Source organism: Salvelinus sp. IW2-2015, linkage group LG20, assembly GCF_002910315.2.
Source record: "Salvelinus sp. IW2-2015 linkage group LG20, ASM291031v2, whole genome shotgun sequence".
Classification (NCBI taxonomy): Eukaryota; Metazoa; Chordata; class Actinopteri; order Salmoniformes; family Salmonidae; genus Salvelinus; species Salvelinus sp. IW2-2015.
In genome coordinates, this window is record NC_036860.1 from 12,140,362 (window position 1) to 12,158,138 (window position 17,777).

The 17,777-nt window shown below is 43.0% G+C and overlaps 1 protein-coding gene across 2 annotated transcripts in view; it reads left to right on the plus strand.

Moving 5' to 3' along the window:
- The window catches only part of LOC111981097 (parvalbumin-7), a 50,688-nt gene extending 32,921 nt beyond the window's left edge, over nt 1–17,767 (plus strand). Inside the window, exons 1-5 of one of the 2 annotated variants that reach the window (XM_024012243.2) lie at nt 7,518–7,741; nt 14,973–15,041; nt 16,574–16,706; nt 16,956–17,065; nt 17,181–17,767. In XM_024012243.2, coding sequence (XP_023868011.1) covers nt 14,981–15,041; nt 16,574–16,706; nt 16,956–17,065; nt 17,181–17,206 — 330 coding nt within the window. In that variant the 5' untranslated portion in view covers nt 7,518–7,741; nt 14,973–14,980 and the 3' untranslated portion in view covers nt 17,207–17,767. Of the gene's footprint in view, nt 1–7,517; nt 7,742–14,972; nt 15,042–16,573; nt 16,707–16,955; nt 17,066–17,180 lie in introns of those variants that run through there. The other variant, XM_024012244.3, reaches the window with a different exon arrangement.
- Nucleotides 17,768–17,777: the final 10 nt, after the last annotated feature.

A 17,777-nucleotide genomic window follows, 5' to 3' on the forward strand; every position in this document is an offset into this window, starting at 1 on the left:
AACCAACATTTTGGTTAGTTTCTCCGAAACTGGTTGCGTTGCACCAGTAGCGCAACGACACCAGCCTCGAGGACAGGCGCAGGAATGCATAATAGTTTWWAAAAAAWTATACCCCAAAATTACAGCGTGTCGTGTAAGGGCACGGYGACGAAGACCAAACAAACACATAACAAAAACACAGGGTTGAAACCCAAACAAAAGAGCGAGGAGTACCTCAAATAAATACACACGCACGGGACGAGACCTGTAATCATCTGCGCAATCCACAAGGGCACGAAAGCCCAAAACACACAGCACAGGTACTCACACGCACCAACGGACATTATAACAATAATCGTCAAAACCATGGAAACCAAAGGGCACATATATACAAATACTAATCAGTGGGAATAGGGGACAGGTGTGCGTGATGAAAGTTCCGGAAGGATCCGTGACAACCAGAGCTTTTGCCAGATAATTGAATGATAATTTCTCTACCATAAGCCACCTCTATTGTCGATTTAGAGAATTTGTCAGTACATCCAACCGGCCTRATAATCGCAGACTACGTGTAACCACGCCAGATCTCCACATCCGGCTTCTTCACCTGCGGGATCGTCTGAGACCAGCCACCTGGACAGCTGATGAAACTGAGTATTTCTGTCTGCAATAAAGCCCTTTTGTGGGGAAAAACTCATTCTGATTGAAAGTCCTGGCTCCCCAGTGGGTGGGCCTGGCTCCTAAGTGCGTCGGCCTATGCCCTCCCACCCATAGCTGCGAACCTGCCCAGTGAYGTGAAATCCATAGATTAGGCCCTAATGAACTGATTTCCTTATATGAARAGTAACAGTAAATTTGTTTAAATTGTTGCATGTTGCGTTTACATTTTTGTTCAGTATACATTTAGGGGAATAATGATCATTGTAGTAGTTATTATAATGCTGTGATGTGGCCATTTGAGGGCGCAGTTTAAGCCTGACTGCATCTAATGTCAAATGAACTTTAGCGCTCTCGCTGCCTCAGGCCTTGAGCTGGTGTTGTGCTCTCTGTATATATTAGAGCTACTATTTACAGTCTTATCACAGTTCATTCACACTACATACTGCACCCACACATCTGACACATGTAGCCTAGGACTTCAAGGTCAAACCGATCTTGGTGTARGTGTGTGCCTGTGCGTGTGTGTGCGTGCGTATCAACATGCATGCTTGCATTTTTGTGCTTGCTTGGTGGTGTGATTCTCAAGTGACACGGTTATAAATGTCGTGTTGTCAGTTGGCCTACAGAGGAAGAGAAGGTATCACTGACTCGCTGACATCCTTCCTAAAACAAACAGGAACACACTGATATTAGAACCCAAGGAGAGCTAGAAAATGTATGACAAAAATGCAAACTGGCCAGCATCCAACATTAGTTATGACGACATCGCCAGGGATACAGTGTCTGTCTCKCATAAAACATTTGTAGCATCGCCGGGTGGAACTCAACACCTATCTCTTGAGTTGTAAGTCGACAGATGCTCCTGAGGAATCTCCTCACCCCTCTACTCCATCTCCCCCACCTCCCTCTCGCTTGCTCGCTCGCTCGCTCTCCCTCCTCAAACTCATATTTCCCTCACCTTCCTTTCGCTTACTCTGCCTCTCTTCCCYCTCCTCATATCGCTTTCCCTGTGTTCTCCCTCTTTCCTCATATCTCCCCTTCACAACCTCATATTCTCCCAAAGCCTGTCTCTCTGGTCCCAAGGCACCTGCTGAAGGGATTATACACACCTCCCTGTGCCAAGTCCAGTACAGACCAGCTCTGATACACGCTGCGTCCCAAATGGCACCTTAGAATGGCACCATTCCCTATGTTGMGCACTACTTTTGAKCAGAGCACTTAGGACCCTGGTCAAAAGGAGTACATTGCATATAAGACTAGGGTACCATTTGGGACGTATACTCCGTGTGAATAACCCACCCCATCGTCTCTGTTGAGGTTCAGCTTTTCTATTGTGGCCACCGTCATCTCAAGGGGCTTTCAAGACTTTTTGAAATGATTTAGTTCAGATTTGTTGGCGCGATTCACATTGGTTGTCCATACTGGTGTGACCAACGGGGCCTGCTAAGCCTGCTAAGCTAAAGCCTAGGCATTAACTTGAGGAGCTAACACAAAGCTTCAGGTCTAAGAAAAGGTTAGGCTACTAATCATGCGAGCGCAGTTCACCGAATCACCTCCTTTACACTGTCCATCGTTGATGATTGATTGAGGTTGACGACAAGACACTGGCGTCCATCTTATTTTTTTCCCTTATAGATTGAGCAACCTTCCTTCATCACATCCGCCCAAAACTCTATTTGACCTCTTTCACTCCTTGCCTCTCCTTTCTCTTCCTCTGTATCTTCTGCACACTACTTCTCTCCTAGCCTCCTGACTGGCCCATCATTCTTACTGTCTCTTTCCTCTGTATCTTCTGCACACTACTTCTCTCCTAGCCTCCTGACTGGCCCATCATTCTTACTGTCTCTTTCCTCTGTATCTTCTGCACTACTTCTCTCGCCTAGCCCTCCTGACTGGCCCATCATTCTTACTGTCTTTGTGTGTCTCTGGATATTCCTCAGCCCTGTAGCATTCTGTCTTTTCTTGCATCAGAAGATGCTCGCGGCGCGAAATAGCGTTACATCATTGCAACGGAACGGCTGATCATGCGGAGTGAGAGAAGAAGCCCATCCGTCTTAATGTTTCAAATGCAGACTCCCATTTGTTAAGGCTAAGGGAGGATCTCTGCAGATGGACGACCCAGTAGCTCCTTTATTTAATAACTCGTTAATTTCTGTCCCATGGGCGTCCAGCTCTCATTCCCTCTGTCAGGGCCCATGGATGTCCATCTCTCTCTCTCTCTCTCTCTCTCTCTCTCTCTTCATCCCTGTCAGTGTCATTTTTTGCTCTGCCTTTCCATTGGAGAAAATGCTGAAACCGAGAAATGTAATAGTTGAAGGGAGGACGACGATTCTCTGTAATGGGTCTGTCATGTGATGTCCCACAGCAGGCCAGACAGCCGGTAACAGTAATGCCCCTACATACCCACACACCTACTGCCAGGTGGCAAGGCTCAGCACAGCACAGCTAAACAAGTAAACAATGCATTGCTTTCAGTGGTTTGCTGAAACAGACTTCACCAGTATTTCACTGGATACTGATGATACAGTCAATAAACCAGGTGACAAGAAAAGGCTAGTACTCCAAAATGTACATAAAAAWTTTTTTGTAAAAAATGCTAACGCGTTTATTTAAACTGTGGTTGTTTCAAGCCTTCATATCGTCCAACTTTTCATCCAGACCCACATTGTTCTGCAAAGATGACATTTGGAGATCCCACTACCTCTCATCTCACCCTGGACCAGCCGCACAGCCCTGACTTCTGCTTCTTCAAAAGCTGTCAGTTTCAAAGGGAATGAGATTTTGTCTGTTTTAGCTGAGCTTTTTTTAGGACTTTTTCAAAGCTTCCCTCCGTCCCCCATCCCTTCTCTTTGTCTCCCTGGAATTTGGCTTCCTCTAAAATTTATTCAGTTTTATCCTTTCACTTTGTCTTCCTCAGAATAACTCTGTCTTTGTTATTCCAGGCAGTGAAACAGGGAAATATGTAAACGTATTTGTGCTTTCTTCAGCCACAGGAAGTGGCTCTCGCTAGGAAGTGTGTTATAAAGAGAAGGCCTTGGAACGACAGACGTCCACCAGAAATGTAAAAACTAAATATGTGGTTTGGAAAAAGTTTTATAACCATATTTGACATTTTGTTTCATATTATAACTTTGTTTCAGAGTAGGCCTAGTGTGAACATATCAGTGTGTTCAACAAACAGACCGAGACAAACTGAAGTCAAACACTCAAAGACCTTTACTGGAAATGACTTACAACTGAACATGCTTCGTAATCAACTGGTGTAGACTAACAGTGAAATGCTTACAATACAGAGAAAAAAAAGAGAAATAGTAGAGAAAAATAGAAAATAATAACACAAGCCATATTCTAAAATGTATTAAATCATTTTTTCCCCTCATCAATCTACACGCGGTACCCCATAATGAAAAAGCTAAAAACAGTTTTTTTGAAATGTGTGCACATTTATTAAACATAAAAAACTGAAATACCAGCTCTTGACCTGTCCCACAACAGCCCGTCGATGTGCATTGTGTGCTTTGTTGGGGATAAACAACAAAAACACGCACCCTTTAAACAAACCGACAAGGAACTTTTGATTTCCCCATTAACATGCTAGTCAGAACACATTTTATTGATGCATCCAAGTCAACCTCAACAAAAACCTTTCAAATGAACAGAAATGTAAATAAAAAGTCATTTTGAATCAAAGAAGCAGATAATTCCATCACCTTCCATCAATTCCCTTACAAAACCACGACATGGATCACCTTTTTTACAAGGTTTTTGATGGTGTCAGGTGCCATGCCTGTTAATGACAGCTAGGGCATTGGGGTAGAGGTTGAGATTTGGAAGAGAACAGATGTCATTTCACCCTCCACCCTCCAGGCCCTGACACCTTGGGGTGAAAAAACCCCCGGTCAACACAGATTTCCATACAACATGTTTATGTATCTCACCACCTTTCGGCCCGCCTTTCTGCTTCCCGCTTCCCCCTTGCACCACCTCTCCACCCAGGGAAAGTCCGTGACCAGAAACCGGCCGGGCATTTCCTTGAGGTCCCCACACCAACCCATTTTTTCTTTGCAGACCCTTCAATAAATGTATCACCGACCCAATGAGCTAAAGATGGACCAGCCTATCTGTTATTTTCCCGAGCTGCCCTATGGCCAGTACGTTTCTGCCACCACCCTGGCTCCACCACTGAGCACCACTGTCATCCTTCCCTGAGAGAGCCCCAGACAACAAACAAGCACACTGTGGGGTTAAGTCAAGCCTCTTGGTGGCTCTTGGCTGCATGGCCCTGAAAGGCAGAGAGAGGAGGAGGATACATTTAGTCTAAGGAAGGTTGGAGAGCACACAAGTTTAGTGGAAGAAATGAAGAAAGGGGCTCCTTAAAAGGAGGGTACTGTATACACCTCTTCATGCAGTGAACAGAAGGCGGAAGGGATGCTATGTTGAAGGGAAAGAGAGGAGAGAAAGAGTTAAAAAGATTAAAGTGCTTGAGCGCATTAGAATTGGACGGGGGAATAACATTCCCATGAGTGGTACCAGAGGGAATAAGGGACAGGAGAAACAGAGGGATCAATTATAGAGTGGTAAATTATAGTGGTAAATTATAGTGGTAAATTGCAGAGAAGTACAGATGGGGAGGTGTTCCATATCAAAGTCATTGATTGGAAATATGTCACGATGACTCAACGTCGAATCAAACTGCGTGATTAACCTCATTTGAGAAATGCATGTCATTCCAGAAACAAAACTTTATCCGTTTTTTTTTTTAAGTACAGCATCCATAAACGGTACAGCATCCATAAGTACAGCATCCATAAACTGCTCCATAAACGGTCCCAATGAGGTAAGGTAAGAAGGTTTAATAGCAACAGTCACTGAGGTCCTCTACAGAGCAGCAAATCCCTCCTCATCACACCGTGTCCCAGTACATTTATACATGGGAGCTCAGTGACCCACACCACCACCACAACCACCACCATTACCTCCCCCATCCTCTCCAATAGTAAACCTGTTTATTGCTCTCTTTATGTACAGTGCAGTAGCACCGCAGCCCACATCACAGTCCCTATCTCTAGCCTTCAAAACCCACCACCCAACGACTACACACACACACATGCTTGCGCACCCACACACACTGTACACACACACACACACACACACACACACACACACACACACACGCACTTCAATAATATCTCAGACATGGAAACAGCTGATGTGTGCAGTCCACTGGTACAGCCATATTCAGTAAGACATATCTATATATGACAGGCTTTGGAGATTCCTGACGGGGTGCTGCTTACGCCAGAGTGACCCAAGCCTCTATGTTTTATGGTTAATTGATGCCGAGACCCTGTTCGGATTGTGTCCCAAATGACACTCTGTTCCCTATATAGTGCACCACTTTTGACCACACCTACACTGTACATATATAAGATCTTAATTTGATCACTCTTTTGTTGCTGAGAAATCACATTTAAACACGCTATMTTAACAGTATTGCACTTTTCATGTAGTCTAATTTTTACCAGCTGATAGCCTAACCACGGATCAAGCAACGTTCAAGTCCTGTTGCTGCAGAATTATTTTGCTGCGACAATACTGGTCAAATTAAGATGCTACATCTGTATACAGGAAATAGGGTGCCATTTTAGGACAAACTGATATGAGCATAGAGCATAAGGTAGCCCACGGATATCAGATTTCAGTTACAGTTATGATCATGGATGTAAAAAATAAGTAATGATTGTTCAGGATTTACCTTCAGCTTGGCTTTGCCTTGTGTCTGCTAAATATAGATTCATTAGGGACAGACAAAGAAAGGAATAGGACAATGAAGGTGGATATAAAGGGATGGATTCAGGAAGTTGGCTGATGGTTTGAATCCCCCATGAGAAAGAATGGTAGATGAGAGAGACTTTGAGATAGGGATGGGCATAAATTAGAAATTACAATTAGAAAATACAACTACAAAATACCCTAAAGACCAATGTATCAAAATAAAATATAAGATACCTTTGCAAAGTATTGTATTTTATTTAAATACATGTCTTTTGTATTATAAAGTACAAAAACACATTTGCAACTAACCGGCCGAACAGAAACAACATTCTCAGTAACGGTTACAGAAACTTCTTTCTTGCTGTGACTGATATTTTTTTGTTTATCTACCTTACTTGAATGCACTGTCACTCTGGATAAGAGTGTCTGCTAAATTACCAAAATGTATATATGAAAATGAACAACTGCAAAGCACACTGGTTATTGTAATTGGCCTTGTTTCGGGGTGGTGCTCATTAGAATAATACTCAGCATGCCTTGCAAATGTACATTTTTACATACACTGTACATTTACATTAAGTTAATTTAGCAGATAGTCTTATCACTCCATAGTGCCGTCAGACTTTTGATAACAATGTAGGGTGAAAGAGGGCCACAAAATGTTTCACTTCTATAAGGAAATGGTATAGAAAAGTATTTTGTCATTTGAAAATTACAGCTTTCGAAAATATATTGTTACAAAGTACATTGGACTGTAGTTCAGCCCAGTGTAATACAACGTACAAAATACTCAGAAGTAGTTCAAATACGTATTGCAAATACATGTAACAGAACTATTACCTATCTCCGCTTTGAGAATGGTTAAGTGTGAGAGACAGGGGACGTTGGAGGACGGAGGGCTTAGGAGATGAAGAGAGTGACAGAGAGAGAGGAGGAAAGAGAGAGAGAGATATAACACAGAAAGAGAGAGTTTGTGAGAAAGAGTGATCTCAAAGGAGGATTTAAGGACAGAGCCCCCTGAGCAGGAGAAAATTAGGTAAGAAAATCAGATGGGTGGAGGGAAGGCAAGAAAGAGCTAGAGCAAAGAAAAGGGTGTCAGGTGGAATGGGTGCTGGAGACTGAGCAGGTGATTATTAATAGCAAGGGGTTTGATTAGTTAAGTGTGGTTAAAGGAAGCGATAGGGTTTCCATCTTTCCCTCCTAAAATAGGCGGAGGGGAGGGGTATAAAAAAGAAAGGAGTGGACCCTCCTCCCTTTATCAGACCTCCACCCTACCTCTCTGGCCCATTTCTCCATCTTCTCCCTACTACTCCTCACCTTAACTCAGGTAAGGCTGCATGCTTTGGTCAACAACCAGGATTGGGGTCAAGTCCATTTTAATTCAGCCAAATCAGGAAGCAAACATTGGGATTTCAGTTTACTTCCTGTATTGACTGAATTGAAATGGTATTGACCCCAACCCTAGTAATGACATGGAAGAGGTTTCATAAATTGGTCACCACAGTAGAGAATATCTATAATTACATTTTAGGCAGTTTTGCAGTACACTTACTAACAACTACTTTCGGGGTAAAATTACAAAAATTCTACGCAAAGTTGTGAGGGTAAGCTCTTGTTTAAGTATGTAGGTAGTTACTTGTTGGAAAATAGCATGTGCAGGTGCAATTTGTGGTGTTAGTTGTATAATGGGAATGGCTTCTGTATAAAGAATATGAACCAAACGACCAAACCTTTCAATAATGACGAAGAGGACATTAAAGTATGGTGCAAATTGCTGACACTGGGAAATTGTATTTATTAATTAAATTTTTTAACTAAGTCGCCTCTCGGGACCATAACCTTCCCTCATTATCATTCTGTATGTGATTACGTTGAGTCGTTGAGTATGATTAGTGCATTTGCATGATACTCATGTGCTCATATCTCTATGTTAATGCATATTCATGGAGTCAGTGAACTGTTTTAGTGGCTATAGCCCCTGTTAATTAAACAGAGACAAATAACAACTCAATAGGGCTCTGGTCAAAAGTAGTGCACTGTATAGGGAACAGGGTGCCATTAGGGACATATTTAACGTGTTGTTTGTGTGTCATAATGAAATATGTACGACTTAAAGACTTCAGATGTTGATTTAAATGCTAATGGATAGCTTAAGCGACTTACACATTTCTARTTATTTAGTAATATTATATTATTCTGTTTGTGTTTTATGTAAATGTGTCGTGACGTGGTTTCGTTATTGACATGTTTGGAATTTGCATGTAGATTATTGATTGTCCCACTGTTCCAAATGGTATTATGAGACGATGTGATTAGTTGATTAGACAAGATTACATTATCATAGCGGTACCTTTGTGTGCCAGCCAGGAGAGTCCCTACTACTACACAATGCKTATTGTTGTGGCTGCTCAGTCATTGAATTGTGGGTACTTTGGTATCCAGACCTGGGTTCGGATACTATTTGAAATATTTTTATCAGCCTACCTGGACAACCAAATGGGCAAGGTTTGCACTCGGACCGCTCTATTGGTTCCATTGCAACAATCAAATTTAGTCAAGTACAGATAAAGTATTTGAAAAGGTTTTTGAAAGTATTTGAACCCAGGTCTGATTGTTCAGTTGTACTGTGGTGGTACAGCAGGTAGGTAGCTCAGCAGTTCTTTTCAGCACCATGCTGTGAYATAAGATAGTGGASTTTGGTGTTATGTCCAAAGATGATCCCCCACAATCCATCTGGATGTTGTTATTATGGCCGTGCCACTCGGACCACTGCTCTTTGTGTTTTGGTATTGTTAGCATGACGAGAGTCTGACTCCACTTTTTATAATGAAATCAATGACTTGCTGAATCAATAGCATTTGTTCGGATGGACCGTGAATAGCAAATATTAGATTGGATACACAAGATAGCAGCCATAACTAAAGACATCATTACCATTGGAGCTACAGCATTGTGTTGTAGCCACCCAGTTGACCTGTTCTCGACACACTTTCAGCTATTCATTTACAAGTTGGCTATCATTCTGAATCAAAATCCTCCAATAAGGTGTTGCTGCTGTACAGTATGCTAAAAACAAGCACAGTCCCCAATCTGTTGTGTTTAAATCATTCTGATTCACTTACATAGTGAGTATTTAAATGTYAAATCAACTGTGAGTAAGAGCTCTACAAGGTACAGTTGAAATCGGAAGGTTACATACACTTAGGTTGGAGTCATTATAAAAACTTGTTTTTCAACCACTTCACACATTTCTTGTCAACAAACTATAGTTTTGGCAAGTCGGTTAGGACATCTACTTTGTGCACGACACAAGTCATTTATCCAACAATTGTTTACAGACAGATTTTTTCACTATTATTCACTATATCACAATTCACAATTCCAGTGGGTCAGAAGTTTACATACACTAAGTTGACTGTGCCTTTAAACAGCTTGGAAAATTCCAGAAAATTATGTCATGGCTTTAGAAGCATCTGAGAAGGCTAGTTGACATAATTTGAGTCAATTGGAAGTGTACCTGTGAATGTATTTCAAAGCCTACCTTCAAACTCAGTGCCTCTTTGCTTGACATCATGGGAAATCAGAAGAAATCAGCCAAGGCATCAGGAAAAAATGTAGACTTCCACAAGTCTGGTTCATCCTTGGGAGCAATTTCCAAACGCCTGAAGGTACCACGTTCATCTGTACAAAAACAATAGTACGCAAGTATAAACACCATGGGACCACGCAGCCGTCATACCGCTCAGGAAGGAGACGCGTTATTGCTCCAGAGATGAACGTACTTTGGTGCGAAAAGTGCAAAACATTCCCAGAACAACAGTAAAGGACCATGTGAAGATGCTGGAGGAAACAGGTACAAAAGTATCTATTTCCACAGTAAAACGAGTCCTATATCGGCATAACCTGAAAGCCGTTCAGCAAGGATGAAGCCATTGCTCCAAAACCGGCATAAAAAGGCAGACTACGGTTTGCAACTGCACATGGGGACAAAGATCGTACTTTTTGGAGAAATGTCCTCTGGTCTGATGATACAAAAATAGAACTGTTTGGCCATAATGACCCTCGTTATGTTTGGAGGAAAAAGGGGGAGCTTGCAAGCCGAAGAACACCAATCCAACTGTGAAGCACGGGATGGCAGCATCAATGTGGGGGTGCTTTGCTGCATGCGCCCTTCACAAAACAAATGGCATCATAGGTAGGAAAATTATGTGGATATATTGAAGCAACATCTCAAGACATCAGTCAGAAAGTAAAGCTTGGTCGCAAATGGACAATGACCCCAAGCATACTTCCAAAGTTCTGGCTAAATGGCTTAAGGACAACAAAGTCAAGGAACTGGAGTGGCCATCACAAGCCCTGACCTCAAGCCTATAGAAAATGTGGGCATAATTGAAAAAGCATGTGCGAGCAAGGAGGTCTACAAACTGACTCAGTTACACCAGCTCTGTCAGGAGGAATGGGCCAAATTCACCCAACTTATTGTGTGAAGCTGTGGAAGGTTTCCCAAAACGTTTGACCCAAGTTAAACAATTTAACGGCAATGCTACCAAATACTAATTGAGTGTATGTAAACTTCTGACCCACTGGAATGTGATGAAAGAAATAAAAGCGGAAATAAATCATTCTCTCTAATATTATATTGACATTTCACATTCTTAAAATAAAGTGATGATCCTAACTGTCCTAAGACAGGGAATTTTTACTAGGATAAAATGTCAGGAATTGTGAAAACTGAGTTGAAATGTATTTGGCTAAGGTGTACGTAAACTTCCGACTTCAACTGTATATGAGTCCAGACACACAATGTCGCCAAGTATTATCTCACAACAGCACACATATGTACATTAACACACACAGAAACTCATCCCCACCCCATGGGAGCATGCACGCACCACACAAACTCATAACCCCCCCCCCCCCCCATGTGCACACCTAACCACACCAAGCACAAAGATCAAATCTAAGTTCACACACGTCACAGACATATTAGCAAAGCCACACATTCATAGACACAAACCCACCCTCTCACTCACACACTGACACTACAAACGACCGCGTACAAACATACACATGTTATAGTAAATTGAGATTGAGTGGCTAACTTAAGGGGCTCGAGTTTCTTGAGACGCAAGTGCATTCTCCCTTGATCCCCAGAACCCCTCMTCCAAACGCACACGCACACACACCCACCATGCAGCTGTTGTACTGAAGGCTAGGAGTCGGTCCGTTCTCCTGAGGCGCGGTTGTGTTTCTCTCACCTCCGGGTGAGGAGAAGGGCACAGCCGGCTCTCACGCAGGAAAAAAGGAGGGTTTCATATTTCTACTTTTCATTGGAGCCAAAGAATTAGCCAAATGGAGGAGTGTTAGAAAGAGGTTGGGTGAAAGGAAGCGCTCTATCTCACTAAGATGAGGCTGACTGTTGAGGCATTCGCATAGGACAAACTGTGGAAAGAGGCTAACTACTAAATAGGGTCGTAGGATCCTGTAGAGAGCAATAGTAGTGGCGTCTTTTTGTAGGCACTAACTCCACCACGGCTCATTGGCCAAAGCCTATGGGGAAATGAATGGGGTGTTATATGTGGCATATTTCAACATGTGATACCATGAAACTACACGTGACAACATTTGAGCACGTGAAAACACAGGTGTCGAGTGTCATTGAGAATATTTGACTTTAAAACGGCATAATTGACATGCATTCAGTTTAAACAGTCATGGTCCCCTGCAAGTTTAGTCTAGTTCCCAGGACATCCCCAACAACCTTTTWAGAACATTGTGTCATGGTCCCCTGGATTACTTGGGACTAAACCTCAGTTGTGATTTTAACTCACAACTTCTTTGTTGGTAGCCATCTGAAATGTCCTGCTACACCACCAGGTCTGTGAGCATAAAAGAGATACGGCTACAGACTTATTGGCAATAAAACGTTCCTGCACTTCACTAAAAGCTGCCCAGAATCAAGTAAATAATTGCCCAATTATCACCACCAATGTTGCATTAACCTAAAACTAGCAGTGCTAGACATAGAGTATACATAAATATTTGGGGGATTTAAACTTTCAACTGCTTGGTTGAGTGCATCAACGTTTCTGCAGTGCCACCGGGTTCATACTTATTGCTTGGAACGTTTTAAGACATACAAAAAAAGAAGGGTATGGTTAGTGAATAGTGTTGTTCCCTTGGTTACAATAAAAGGAGAAAACGCTTCATTAAGCTACAAAAGTGTCCATGCTCAACTTTAACATGTGTTGACAATACAACAGAACAGATTAACTGGAACAACATTTACTTTCACAGGTGGCCAAAAAGAACTGAAAGCCATGCCTCCAGTATTCTGTATTCTGATCTGACATGCTGGATCATAGCTCAATAACCCAACTAAGTGACACAACTGACTGGGTCAAAAATAACCCAACACGTATTCTGTCCACTATTTAGCCAGCTATGGGTTGCTTTTAACCCAGCATTTTTTGGAGTGCAGTAGCGATTGTACCTAGAAAAAAATACCATTATACTAGATTATCCYCACAAGATATTGACCAGTACCCAGGGCCATATTAAGAAATCATTGCCCTGGGTGCCACAAGCTGTATATTTGGTGTGCATGCTTGCCAAAAAGGTTGGCCTTTCCGACTGTAGGCAACAAGTAACTGCCAAAATAAAGGAAACACTTGAGTAAACGAGGGATTCAAATAATATGTTATGGTCTGGTGTGAATTTTACTGGCATGGTTTGTTTTAGGTCCACTTGTAGTCTTTATGCCAAGGCGCATTGAAGCTATTCCGACAGCCAAACCCTTTATAGACACTGTGTTAGTGTTTCCTTTATTTTGGCAGTTACCTGTATGTGCTCGTGATAACATTTTAGCCACAGTAATATTTTTGAAACTATTGTTCCTCTGTGGCTAAATTATGCTCTCTGGTGTATTTTAAGGACGGGCTCCTGTGGTTGAAAAAAAAAAWATATATATAACAACTGGGTCCCTTATGGGCTTGGGCCCCTGCCCCTGACTCASACAACTGACCAGTCACACGTATCTCCTCCCTTGATCTAACGATTAGCAGAGTAGCAGCAGGCTATCTACACTCATTGAGAGTGGGCTCCTGAATCCTCCTGTGGTTGGCAGTTGCAGAATATTATATATATAATATATACTGTGTATTTTTGGGGTAAGCCCCTGCATTAAGCCAGCCCTGCCAGTACCATGTGAATTCCTGTGTATCTCTGAAGGTACCTTATGTGTACCTTTGACCTTTTATTCTTGCCTATAAATCTGTGGATACATACCTGGTTGTGTAGCCGGAAATTCAGATTGCTGGCATCCTCCTTACGGAAAAACCACATGATTTCACATGTGGAAAATCACATGAAAAAATGTGAAGTGTTCCAAAAACACGTTTTCACATGATTTCACATGTGAAATGGTGTGTTATTCTGAAAAGGAAAGGCTTCATAATTCATAAAGGTCATTTTAACTAACTGATATTATCTTATAGAACAAAACGTATAAGATCTCCTAAGCCTGTGTTAACCTCAGACCTTATTTTCGTCGTTTATCCCAAAACCCCATTCTTTCCCTATTCATTTCCCCCATAGGAACGTCTGAACGAACCAGAGGCAACGCATTTCCGTTTTTAGGACTACAAGCTGGCAAGCTCTATTGTACTATATATGTCTAGCTGGGCTTTTTTGCTTACTTATCCCATGAGCCTTTGCTTCAGCMGTGTCTTAGGGAAATATCTTAGAGCACCCTACTTGGCCCTGCGGTCCTGACGTCCTGGAGCAGGGCCACCCCTCGGGGGCCATTGCAGACGTAAACTAATCCAAAAATAGACTTATAAATTGTCCTTGCACGATATCATAGCATGGCCACCACACAGCAACCATACCTCAACCCACTAATCCATTCCTCAGTAACCCCTTAGTCAACACCACCCACTCCCCAGCTCTCCTCCTCCTTTCCTCTCCTCTCCTCTCCTCTTCTGGGAGACAGATGGGAGCTGGGGTAGGAAGGGTAAGGTGATACGTTTATAAGTAAGAAGCAATTTACTTCAATGGCACAGAGAGTTGGACACACAGCTCGCCTTTCAAAGTGTGAGACAGAAGGAGCCCCCGGCCCACACTATAGCTCTACACAGCTCCAACTCTGCGGTATGTCCAACGGCCTCCTAGCTCCACAGCTCTTGTTCTTGTTCTATGGTATGTCCGACACAGCACAAGGCACAGATCCTATGGCACTAACCTTGCTGAGTAGACGCCTGGAGACCAGCCATGTTTCTCTTATAATAACCTCAACCCCCTCCCCCKAAAAAACCACACACTAAATGGAGGACTGAGCACCCCCACCCCCGCTCCAGTTTCTCCTCCTCCCTCCTCTCCCTCCTTTCTAATTTGTTCTCTCAACATCTCGCTCTCGCCCTGATTTCTTGCTCCAGTTCACAAGTCTCAGCAGTGTAATATGAGAATGTCTCTCTCTGTTCCCTTTGCTCTCATGTACCCTCGTGTTTAACTTGGTTCCCCCCTTTTCTTCTCCTTCCTCCCCCCCCTTGACGTTCCAGCTGCCGAGATGGCGATGAACAGCATTCTCAAAGCTGCCGATATCAAGAAAGCCCTAGACGCATTCGCAGGTGACCAAACACTTTTAACTCCATTTTATTTTCTTACATCACATTTAGGAACAGTTTCCCAGACATACATTAAACCTAGTCCGGGACTAAGAAGCATTCTCAATGAAGATTCTCCATTGAACGTTTTCCTGTTGTTGTCCAGGACTAGGCTTAAATCTGTGTATGGGAAACCGTCCCATAATGTGTAAACAAGAAAATACTGAATAGAGGCAAAATAAATGGCTAATAATACTTAGTAAAAGTATAATTAATTTATTGTATTGCACGTTAGTGGCTAATATGTGTTTTCTATACTAAAGTGTTAACAGGAGGAGCTCCTTGGTCAAACATACACAGTGGATGTGTCCCAAATGGCACTTTATTCCCTATAGTGCCCTCCTATATAGCAAGTAGGGTGCCATTTGGGATCAACCCATTTTTACATAATTATGATACTGTAATAGCACATCATATCTGACATAATTACGATAGTGTAATAACTSGTATTGTGTAACACATCTGCCAGAGGATGCCAGCTAGTCCTGGTGTTGGCACAGTCCTCTAACCGATAGAATTGATATGACCACTGGCACAACACATGCTCTGAATCCACACACGCACATATACTCAGACAAACGCTGTATCATAGTGTAAAAATAGTAATTTCTTAATGATTGTTRGGCATTAACWTMTAGCCTCTGGAGTGTTGTATCCAGGCAGCCACCCATGCTGTTTTTTGTATTTTGTGTGAGTGTGTGCGTGTGCAAGCATCCGTGAGTGCGTGCCTGTCTCAAATCAAATCAAAGTTTATTTGTCACGTGCGCTGAATACAACAGGTGGTCCTTACAGTGAAATGKTTACTACAGGCTCTAACCAATAGTGCAAAATAGGTATTAGGTGAACAATAGGCAAGTAAAGAAATAAAACAACAGTAAAAAGACAGGCTATATATTGTAGCGAGGCTATAAAAGTAGCGAGGCTACATACAGACACCGGTTAGTCAGGCTGATTGAGGTAGTTTGTACATGTAGATATGGTTTAAGTGACTATGCATATATGATAAACAGAGAGTAGCAGTAGCGTAAAAGAGGGGTTGGCGGGTGGTAGGTGGCGGGACACAATGCAGATAGTCCGGTTAGCCAATGTGTGGGAGCACTGGTTGGTCGGCCCAATTGAGGTAGTATGTACATGAATGTATAGTTAAAGTGACTATGCATATATGATAAACAGAGAGTAGCAGCAGCGTAAGAAGAGGGTTTGGGGGGGGGGGGGGGGGCACACAATGCAAATAGTCCGGGTAGCCATTTGATTACCTGTTCAGGAGTCTTGTGGCTTGGGGGTAAAAACTGTTGAGAAGCCTTTTTGTCCTAGACTTGGCACTCCGGTACCGCTTGCCATGCGTTCTGTCTGCGTGCATGCGTGCCTGTCGCGTGTGTGCATATGTATGTGTGTGCCTGCCTCCATTTGTGTCTGTACTCTGTGTGTGTGTGTGTGTGTGTGTGCGCGCACATGCGTGTGTGTTCACTAAACTGTGTGTGTATTATGCCGTGCAGCGGCTGACTCGTTTGACCATAAGAAGTTCTTTGAGATGGTGGGTCTGAAGGCCAAGTCAGCTGAGGATGTGAAGAAAGCCTTCCTGGTGCTGGACGCTGATGCCAGCGGATTCATAGAGGAGGAGGAGCTCAAGTAAGAGACACACACAACCAGAAAGACAAAGACAGAGACACACACACACCGACACTTTGACTAAGTACACACTCCTTCATTATTAAAAAATATACAGTGCGTGGTGACTCTCCAGTGACCACGCGGACATGCATCCACATCCCATATCCACAAACAAACACTCACGTTTAACTGTTTAGGCACCAGAGCATTCCTAGTTGTTGTACTGTCTCTATTCAAGCCTCTCCGCCATCCTGCTGTTGTCCATAGGTTCGTACTGAAGGGATTTGCCTCAGACGGCAGGGACCTGACCGACAAAGAAACCAAAGCGTTCTTAAACGAAGCCGACAAGGACGGAGACGGCATGATCGGCATCGACGGTAAGTAAACTATTTCTCTGACCGACGGACACATATGTGTCATCATAGTGTCATCCGATTTTCCACAGACTCCAGAGTGTGCTCTAACCTCTTGTCTCTCCTTGTTCTCTTTCAGAGTTCGTTGCCCTGGTGCACGAGTAATAGACACATCCCTAAACCGACTAGCGCTCCACCACCCGGCCCCGATATTCCCCCTCTCCCAGTCTGCAGCATCCCCCCCCCCCACCTGCCCTCACTGACACCCAGCTCTCTCCCACTCAAGCGCACTACTACTACTACTACTGCACTGGAGGAATGGGGTCGTGGCTCCCGCCCCCCACCCCGCTAACTACCCCTCTCCACCACTCCCACCCACAACCTATTTATTTTTTCCTTTTTATACAAAACGTATGTGTTTCTGTTTATGTATAGTTATCAGACCGCCTGGAAGGCCAATAACCTCAAGTTAAAATAATAATGTAGATATTTCAAAATGAGAGAAAGTCATTTTACTTCACCCCCCTTTTACTCTGTCCCTCTTCCCCCACTCTTTATCTTTATCTGTCCCTTGTTTCTGTCTCTTTCTATCTCTATTTCAACTTTCTGGCACTGCTCCTTTCCTTTCCTCCCCTCTCTCCTTCGGTAATGAGCTGTTGTAAAAACACACCAAAAGATGAAGCTGTGAACGAACAAACTAAAATAAATAAAAAAATGCATCAAGAACAGCTGACTC